Source organism: Rhinoraja longicauda, chromosome 34, assembly GCF_053455715.1.
Source record: "Rhinoraja longicauda isolate Sanriku21f chromosome 34, sRhiLon1.1, whole genome shotgun sequence".
NCBI classification, from domain to species: domain Eukaryota; kingdom Metazoa; phylum Chordata; class Chondrichthyes; order Rajiformes; family Arhynchobatidae; genus Rhinoraja; species Rhinoraja longicauda.
The window spans coordinates 12,993,887-13,003,571 of NC_135986.1; the positions used below are offsets into that span (position 1 = coordinate 12,993,887).

The window sequence follows — 9,685 nt, forward strand, 5'->3', positions numbered from 1 at the left end:
AGTGTGCGCGGCCTGGTCGAGGGACCAGAGCAAGGCACAGGGACCTTAGGTCGGGCGAAAGCTCGTCGCAGAAACCGCTTTACAAGGGATATGTTAGAATTTTGTTCCTTGGAGTGCAGGACAAGAAAATGAACGAAAACGATCAACTTGTAACAACCTAAACCTAACGGCTCTTCTCAGAGCCACTCACAGTTCCCCGGAAAGAGCTGATCCTGAATCAAGGGATTCCTGTCCTGGGACCAGGCTCAGTGCCAAGGGGAAATAATTTCCATTAAACCTGGGATCCCCGGGCAATCGCTGCCCCGTCCCCAGTGTCTGAAATAAACACAGAGAATGGGCCTAGTTTAAGGCCGTTCCCTTATCTGTGAAACTCTTAACACTGATGGTGAATCCCCACTCACAGCCAAAAGTCCAACTCGGGAGGATCCCCAAATCAGGGGGTTAGTGTGGCTGTAAACTGCTGAATTGTGTGGGAGGGGTGATATGGGGAGAGGGAACAGGATCTGAAGATGAATGGGAAGGAGATGAATTAATTTGTCACAGTATTTAGACAGTAATATTACTGATTGAATCCGTGCATCCGAAGTTTTTGCGGAGCGCTGAGTCAGCAAATCGTTGGAAATTTGCGCTTTCAGAAAACCGGGGAGGAGCTGGGGATAAGAGGCCACTCTCTGCTCTGTCTGTCACTCTGACTCTATCTCCACCCCTTCCCGCCTCTCTCTCTCTCTCTCTCTCTCTCTCTGCGTTTCTCAAGCAGGTCGGGGCGCTGTGTATAAAAGGAGAGTTAACAATCGTGCTTTTATTGTGCAGCGATTTGAGCGAAGCAGCATCATGTCTGGCAAAGGGAAAGGCCTTTTGGCTAAGATCAAGTGTAGTATCTCCTGCAGGACGAGTTGGATTAGCTACAACCCTAATGTTCTTATAAGAGCAGTATCTGTATTGAGTCGTGGATCATTGGCGAGGAGCGGAGGTCAGGAACAGTAGTCTGGTTCAGGGGTGGATCCATGCTGGTTGGGTAACCAACCTAACACCCTTATCCAGGTGGGATGGCAGCAGCTGGAGCTGGAGGACAGGGTATCCGGAATACCCTGCGTGTATCAGTGAAGGACCTCAGGGAGGGGACCCCTTTCTCAAGGGACCTCTTCATCAAGAAGGTGCTGCTGGAGGCCTGCGGATTCAAGGCCGAGGACATCTTCTGCCTCCAGGACTTCCCAGGTAACGGATATTTTGACAGTACCTTCCAGAACCCGGCGGGATGGCAGAAGATGATGCAAGACTTCCGGGAGAAGGGGGACGAAGCCCCGCTGTCGCTTCTGAAGGTGCAGCCGCTCTTCACCCTCCCCACCCAGAGGGAACGGATGATCACGGTGCACATGTTTAACCCACATGTGCCCGTCGTGGATGTCCTCACCTTCCTTGCTCGCTATGTCAAAGGGGCAGGGAACTGTGTGGACATAAAAGACTTGTTCGGAATCTGGAGTAGCAAGCGGCAAGTGAAGGTGAAGCTGAGGGTGGACGGGAAGGGATCCATCATCCGCCCTCCCTCAGTGTTCGCCATTGGAGGGAACCGAGGTTACATGACCTACGCGGGGCAGCCCAGGGTGTGCAGGAAATGCAACAAACCTGGGCACATGGCGGCAGAATGCAGGACAGTCGTCTGCAGAAACTGCAAGCTGGAAGGCCACAAGACAAGGGACTGCAAACTAAGTAAGTGCTACAACCTGTGTGGGGAGGCAGGCCAACTTTACAGGGCCTGCCCTAAAAGAGCTAGCACTTGCGCACAGGCGATAAGAGGGGCCGCTGCCAACACCCCCAGGGTGGTCGAGACGCCTCCCACCACTGCTAAGGCCCAAATGGGAAAGGAGAGCAGGGGTGATGACAGCTCGACCACCTCGAGCCCCCAACCGCCGGACAGAGCCCCCCAGCCCCCTGCCCAGGAGGGCGAGTCGATGGAAGAGGGGGAACAGGAAGAGGAGGAGTGGAAGTTGGTACAGTCGAGGAAAACCCTGAAGGCTCTGCGCACGGAAAAAAAGCCGGAGGGAGCAAGCAAGTCCCAAAAAAGAGTCCTCTCCCAGGACGACGCCAGCAACCTCTCCTCGTCGGAGGATGAGGCGACCGGGAGGAATCGACAACGGAGGCAGAGGAAGAAAACGGGGGAGGAGGAAGGTAAGAGGAAAAACATGTCTGTTGTCCCCCAGCCCCAGGAGACTTGGAGCAGTGCCAATAGGCCCCAGCCCCAGGAGACTGGGAGCAGTGCAGTGGCCAATGGCCCCCAGCTCCGGGAGACCGTGAGCGGCACAACGACCAATGGGCCCCAGCTCCGGGAGACTGGGAGCATTGCAGTGGCCGATGGGCCCCAGCTCCGGTAGACTGGGAGCGGCACAACGGCCAATGGGCCCCAGCTCCGGGAGACCGGGAGCATTGCAGTGGCCGATGGGCCCCAGCACCGGGAGACCGGGAGCGGCACAACGGCCAATGGGCCCAAGCTCCGGGAGACCGGGAGCAGTGCGGTGGCCAATGGGCCCCAGCTCCAGGAAACTGGGTGCAGTGCAGTGGCCAATGGGCCCCAGCTCCGGGAGCAGTGCAGTGGCCAATGGGCCCCAGCTCCGGGAGACCGGGAGCATCACAGTGGCCACGCCAGAAAACTCACCCTGTGCTGAGGAAGTCAACACGTACCTGTGCCTCGAAAAGGTGCTGGAACTCACCCAGACGATGTACAAGCGGGGAGAGAAGGACAGTCTGAAACTCTAAAGGACAATGGAGCTGAAACTGGCATCCTTAAACGTGCGCAGTGTAAAGAGCAGTTTGCGATGTGTCAACGCCTTACAGAACCTGGCCAAGGTAAAGGCGGATGTGACTTTTTTACAGGAGTGCGGGCTGCCACACCTTCGCTGCTATCTGAGGTGGTCGCGATGGTGGCCCCACGGACTGTCGGTATGGTCGGGGGGCAATGATTGTCGCGTGTCCGGTCTGGGGATCTTGCTGCGGGGAGGGGGCTTCACCATCACTGAGGTAAGGGAGGTGGTGGGGGGGCGTCTCCTGGTGGTGGATGTTATGTACCGTGGTTCTCCGCTACGGCTGATTAATGTGTATGCCTCACCCAGGCGGAGCGAGCGGTTGGCCGTCCTCCAGCAGCTCCCAACGCTGCTGGCCACGTCTAGACCGTTCCGGTGACTTCAACTGCATCATCGATGCGGCTGGACGATCCGGCAGTGCCAACCACAGACTGGACGGCACCTCCAAACTTCTGGTGGAGACGGTCAAAGATGCAAAGCTGCGCGACGCCTTCAGTGACCCTGCAGGCGGAGCCCAGCCACGGTTCACCTGGTCAGGACCGAACGGTTCAGCCCAGTCCCGGATAGACTTCCTCTTCACATCGAGGGCCGTCACGGTCAGACACACCGACCTCGCGCCGGTGTTCTTCTCTGACCACTGCCTCCTTCAGGCCACCTGTCACCTACAGGAGGACCGGAAGGCGGGCAGAGGGACGTGGAAGTTAAATGTGGAGCTGTTGACCCCGGAGAACGTTGAGGAGCTAAAGAGGGACTATGCATGTTGGAGAACTGTGAGGCCCCTCTTTGGCTCCCCGACACTCTGGTGGGAGGCAACAAAGGAGAACATCAAGAAGTTCTTCGTCTCCAAAGGTGTTCAGAGAGCAAGACAGGGTAAGAGGGAATTGTGTCAACTCCAGACAGATTTGCAGCAACTGCTCCTTCTGCAGAGGAGAGGGGTGGATGTGAGGGAGGAACTGAGAGAGTTGAAGGGCCGGCAAGCTCGGCTCTTTACCTCTGAATCCTCCAAGATCATCTTCCGGTCCAGGGTCCACCATGTTGAGCAGGATGAGACATGCTCACGTTTCTTCTTCCATAAGGTTCACAGGGGGAGCTCTGTGATCAAAAGCCTTAGGGAGGAGGACGGCTCGGTAACATCCTCGCAGACAGACACGCTAAAGATCTGGACCAACCACTGACCCTGGAGGAGCTGACTGGCTCCATCCGTTCCTTTGACTCGAGTAAAACTCCCGAAGGCGATGACTTACCGGCAAAGTTGTACTCGGCTCTGTGGGACTGGGTGGGCCCGGACCTGCTGGAAGTGTACAACGACATACTTCTAGCCGGCAGCATGTCAGACTCTATGAGGAAGGGCAGCATCACCCTAATCTACAAGCAGAAGGGGGAGATGAATGACATAAGGAATTGGAGACCCATCACATTGTTAAATGCAGACTACAAGATCCTGTCTAAGGCCATCGCCAACCGGGTCAAGTCTGCTCTGGGACAGGTGATCCACCCGGACCAAACCTGTGCTGTACCTGGCAGGAAAATCTCAGACAGCCTGGTGCTGCTGAGAGATACCATTGCCTATGTGCAGGACAGACGGGTGGATGCCTGCCTGGTCAGCTTGGACCAGGAGAAGGCCTTCGACAGGATATCGCACACGTACATGAGGGACGTGCTCTCCAAATTGGGCTTTGGGGAGGGAATCAGGAAGTGGATACAACTGCTCTACACTGATATCTGCAGTGCAGTCCAAATTAATGGGTGGGAATCAGACAGCTTCCCGTCAGGTCTGGAGTCAGGCAGGGTTGCCCTCCCTCCCCTGTCTTGTTCGTCTGTTGCATTGAACCCTTTGCCGAAACCATCAGGAAGGATGCGAGCATAAGAGGAGTGACATTGCCAGGCAGTGGGGGCACTCAGGTCAAGGTCTCCCTGTACATGGATGATGTCGCTGTCTTCTGCTTGGATCCAGGGTCGATCCGCAGACTGATTAGCGTCTGCGACCAGTTTGAGTCGGCCACGGGGGCCAGGGTAAACCGCAGGAAGAGCGAGGCCATGCTCTTTGGCAACTGGCCCGACTGATCTTCCATCCCCTTCACCATCAAGCCTGACTTCCTGAAGGTGCTGGGGATCTGGTTCGGGAAGGCCGAGGCATGTAACAAAAATTGGCTGGAGCGGATAGCCAGGGTGGGGAAGAAGCTGGAGCTGTGGAAGCAGCGCTCCCTCTCCATCAGGTGTGAGGTACTCTCGGGGCTGCTGTACTTGGTGCAAGTGTGGCCCGTCCCTCCCACCTACGCCAAGGAGATCACCCGGGCCGTCTTCCACTTCATCTGGGGGTCGGCGATGGACCGGGTGCGACGAGCCACAATGCACAAGTCAGCAGATGACGGGGGTAAAAGCGTGCCCAACGTCGCCCTCATCCTGATGGCCACCTTCGTGTGTGGCTGCATCAGGCGGAGCATAGAGCCAAGGCACGTGGGCACCAAGTGCCACTACCTGCTGAGGTTCTACCTGTCCCCGGTGTTGCGAAGGATGGGCCTGGCGCAGATGCCACGCATTGCCGAACCATCTGTCGTTTGTGGAAAGGTTCTTCCGGACCAACACCTTTGACCACAAGTCCATCAGGCAGTGGTCAGCACGGAACATCCTGCAGGCACTGCAGGGGAATGACTCCATGGATCCTGTGGCGTGGTTCCCAGAGCAGACTGCCCAGCTTGTCTGGCAAAATGCCTCATCGCCAGAACTAACCAACAAGCACCAAGACCTGGCTTGGCTGGCAGTGAGGGGAGCCCTCCCAGTCAGATCCTTCCTGCACCGCCGGAACCTCACTACCAGCGCACGCTGCCTCCGGGACGGCTGCTACGGAGAGGAGACGGTGGCCCACCTCTTCACAGAGTGTGGATTTGCCAAGAGAGTCTGGAGAGGTCTGCAGGGTTCCCTGTCACGATTCATTCCGAGCAGCTCCGTCACAGAGGACTCTGTGATATATGGACTGTTCCCAGGGACGCATTCGGAGACTGACATCGAGTGCTGCTGGAAGGTTATCAACTCGGTGAAAGATGCTCTTTGGTCTGCCCGATGTTTGTTGACCTCCCAGCGGAGCGAGCTGTCCGTCAAGGAATGTTGCCGACTGGCCCACTGCAGACTGCAGGAGTACGTGCTGAGGGACGCTCTGAAGCTCGGTGCAGCCAACGCCAAGGCGCTGTGGGGGAGGACCACAGTCTAGGGTCCTTCCCTGCTGGACATGGGGGGGGGGGGCAGGGTGTGGTGGAGAGAGACGCCCCTCCAAATAAGGGATACTGGGTAAATGTATGTAAATGTAAGTAAATGTCTAAGTAAATGCCTGTATTGAATGTGTAACCTCCGGAAATGTCGGATGGGTTTGTTTAAAAAAGATGTTTTGTAAATGATATTTATTATTTGAATAAAGTATTTTTTGATATAAAAAATAAAAAAAAAGGCCAGGACCAAGCAGACAGCGCGCAAATCGACCGGAGGGAAAGCTCCTCGCAAACAACTGGCGACCAAAGCGGCGCGGAAGAGCGCTCCAGCCACGGGCGGAGTGAAGAAGCCTCACCGCTACCGGCCCGGCACCGTGGCTCTGCGGGAGATCCGGCGCTACCAGAAATCCACCGAGCTGCTCATCCGCAAACTGCCCTTCCAGCGCCTGGTGCGTGAGATCGCTCAGGACTTCAAGACAGACCTGCGCTTCCAGAGCTCGGCCGTCATGGCCCTGCAGGAAGCCAGCGAGGCTTACCTGGTGGGGCTCTTTGAGGACACCAACCTGTGCGCCATCCACGCCAAGCGAGTCACCATCATGCCGAAAGACATCCAGCTGGCCCGCCGCATCCGCGGGGAGCGCGCTTAAACTCGGAACCAAGGAAAACAAAAGGCTCTTTTAAGAGCCACTAATCCGGCAGTGGAAAGAGCAGTGCCCTCCTGTTCATTGTCCTCTTACATTATCGTCGGGCCTTTCTTACCACAACTGGCGCCGCAGCCGAGCGGAGTCTGACCCCTCGGGCTCCAGTGTCACTGACGGAACTGGTTACCATGTGAATCCCCTGATAACACTGATCTCCCCGAGAACAAACTCCTTTATTGCGCATTTCCCCCGCGTTCACGTGTCATTGTTCGGCCCTTCCAGACATCGTGAAACAATGTCTTTGGATCACTGGGTTTTTTCCCTCACGTGTTCTACCCAGCTGTTCATCAGTAGCACAAACTGTTGGAGTAAGTCAGCGGGTCAGGCAACATCTCAGCAGAGAAGGAATGGGTGACGTTTCGGATCGAGACCCTTCTTCGGACTGATGTCAGCAGAGGGGGCGGGACAAAGAAAGGATGTAGTTGGATAAGAAAATAACTGCAGATGCTGGTACAAATCGATTTATTCACAAAATGCTGGAGTAACTCAGCAGTTTGCCTGGGCAGTTTGCGGCCCGGTGGTATGAACGTCGACTTCTCCAACTTCAGATAGCTCCTCTGTCCCTCCCTTCCCCTCCTCCTTCCCAGATCTCCCTCTATCTTCCTGTCTCCACCTATATCCTTCCTTTGTCCCACCCCCGACATCAGTCTGAAGAAGGGTCTCGACCAGGCAGGGTTGCCCTCTCTCCCCTGTCTTGTTCGTCTGTTGCATTGAACCCTTTGCCGAATCCATCAGGTAGGATGCGAGCATAAGAGGAGTGACATTGCTAGGCAGTGGGGGCACTCAGGTCAAGGCCTCCCTGTACATGGACGATGTCGCCGTCTTCTGCTCGGATCCAGGGTCGGTCCGCAGACTGATCAGCGTCTGCGACCAGTTTGAGTTGGCCACGGGGGCCAGGGTAAACCGCAGGAAGAGCGAGGCCATGCTCTTTGGCAACTGGCCCGATCGATCTTCCATCCCCTTCACCATCAAGCCTGACTTCCTGAAGGTGCTGGGGATCTGGTTCGGGAAGGCCGAGGCATGTAACAAAAATTGGCTGGAGCGGATAGCCAGGGTGGGGAAGAAGCTGGAGCTGTGGAAGCAGCGCTCCCTCTCCATCAGGTGTGAAGTACTCTCGGGGCTGCTGTACTTGGTGCAAGTGTGGCCCGTCCCTCCCACCTACGCCAAGGAGATCACCCGGGCCGTCTTCCACTTCATCTGGGGGTCGGCGATGGACCGGGTGCGACGAGCCACAATGCACAAGTCAGCAGATGACGGGGGTAAAAGCGTGCCCAACGTCGCCCTCATCCTGATGGCCACCTTCGTGTGTGGCTGCATCAGGCGGAGCATAGAGCCAAGGCACGTGGGCACCAAGTGCCACTACCTGCTGAGGTTCTACCTGTCCCCGGTGTTGCGAAGGATGGGCCTGGCGCAGATGCCACGCATTGCCGAACAATCTGTCGTTTGTGGAAAGGTTCTTCCGGACCAACACCTTTGACCACAAGTCCATCAGGCAGTGGTCAGCACGGAACATCCTGCAGGCACTGCAGGGGAATGACTCCATGGATCCTGTGGCGTGGTTCCCAGAGCAGACTGCCCAGCTTGTCTGGCAAAATGCCTCATCGCCAGAACTAACCAACAAGCACCAAGACCTGGCTTGGCTGGCAGTGAGGGGAGCCCTCCCAGTCAGATCCTTCCTGCACCGCCGGAACCTCACTACCAGCGCACGCTGCCTCCGGGACGGCTGCTACGGAGAGGAGACGGTGGCCCACCTCTTCACAGAGTGTGGATTTGCCAAGAGAGTCTGGAGAGGTCTGCAGGGTTCCCTGTCACGATTCATTCCGAGCAGCTCCGTCACAGAGGACTCTGTGATATATGGACTGTTCCCAGGGACGCATTCGGAGACTGACATCGAGTGCTGCTGGAAGGTTATCAACTCGGTGAAAGATGCTCTTTGGTCTGCCCGATGTTTGTTGACCTCCCAGCGGAGCGAGCTGTCCGTCAAGGAATGTTGCCGACTGGCCCACTGCAGACTGCAGGAGTACGTGCTGAGGGACGCTCTGAAGCTCGGTGCAGCCAACGCCAAGGCCCTGTGGGGGAGGACCACAGTCTAGGGTCCTTCCCTGCTGGACATGGGGGGGGGGGGGCAGGGTGTGGTGGAGAGAGACGCCCTTCCAAATAAGGGATACTGGGTAAATGTATGTAAATGTAAGTAAATGTCTAAGTAAATGCCTGTATTGAATGTGTAACCTCCGGAAATGTCGGATGGGTTTGTTTAAAAAAGATGTTTTGTAAATGATATTTATTATTTGAATAAAGTATTTTTTGATATAAAAAATTTAAAAAAAGGCCAGGACCAAGCAGACAGCGCGCAAATCGACCGGAGGGAAAGCTCCTCGCAAACAACTGGCGACCAAAGCGGCGCGGAAGAGCGCTCCAGCCACGGGCGGAGTGAAGAAGCCTCACCGCTACCGGCCCGGCACCGTGGCTCTGCGGGAGATCCGGCGCTACCAGAAATCCACCGAGCTGCTCATCCGCAAACTGCCCTTCCAGCGCCTGGTGCGTGAGATCGCTCAGGACTTCAAGACAGACCTGCGCTTCCAGAGCTCGGCCGTCATGGCCCTGCAGGAAGCCAGCGAGGCTTACCTGGTGGGGCTCTTTGAGGACACCAACCTGTGCGCCATCCACGCCAAGCGAGTCACCATCATGCCGAAAGACATCCAGCTGGCCCGCCGCATCCGCGGGGAGCGCGCTTAAACTCGGAACCAAGGAAAACAAAAGGCTCTTTTAAGAGCCACTAATCCGGCAGTGGAAAGAGCAGTGCCCTCCTGTTCATTGTCCTCTTACATTATCGTCGGGCCTTTCTTACCACAACTGGCGCCGCAGCCGAGCGGAGTCTGACCCCTCGGGCTCCAGTGTCACTGACGGAACTGGTTACCATGTGAATCCCCTGATAACACTGATCTCCCCGAGAACAAACTCCTTTATTGCGCATTTCCCCCGCGTT

General features: G+C 56.4%; 2 protein-coding genes across 2 annotated transcripts; both read left to right on the plus strand.

Moving 5' to 3' along the window:
- Nucleotides 1-1,046: 1,046 nt before the first annotated feature.
- Nucleotides 1,047-6,645, plus strand: LOC144609575 (histone H3-like). Its single transcript, XM_078428082.1, has 4 exons — nucleotides 1,047-1,074; nucleotides 1,435-1,601; nucleotides 2,830-2,841; nucleotides 6,238-6,645. Exons 1-4 carry the CDS (start codon nucleotides 1,047-1,049, stop codon nucleotides 6,643-6,645), a joined length of 615 nt encoding a protein of 204 aa, XP_078284208.1.
- Nucleotides 6,646-7,949: 1,304 nt separating this feature from the next.
- Nucleotides 7,950-9,435, plus strand: LOC144609576 (histone H3-like). The gene is made up of 2 exons (XM_078428083.1): nucleotides 7,950-7,958; nucleotides 9,028-9,435. Exons 1-2 carry the CDS (start codon nucleotides 7,950-7,952, stop codon nucleotides 9,433-9,435), a joined length of 417 nt encoding a protein of 138 aa, XP_078284209.1.
- Nucleotides 9,436-9,685: the final 250 nt, after the last annotated feature.

Bases quoted from the DNA above. Each gene is read 5' to 3' on its own strand.
- LOC144609575 (XM_078428082.1), top strand. From the start codon at position 1,047: ATGGCAGCAGCTGGAGCTGGAGGACAGG. The intron at 1,075-1,434 runs GTATCCGGAATA...GCTATGTCAAAG, and splicing joins AGCTGGAGCTGGAGGACAGG to GGGCAGGGAACTGTGTGGAC.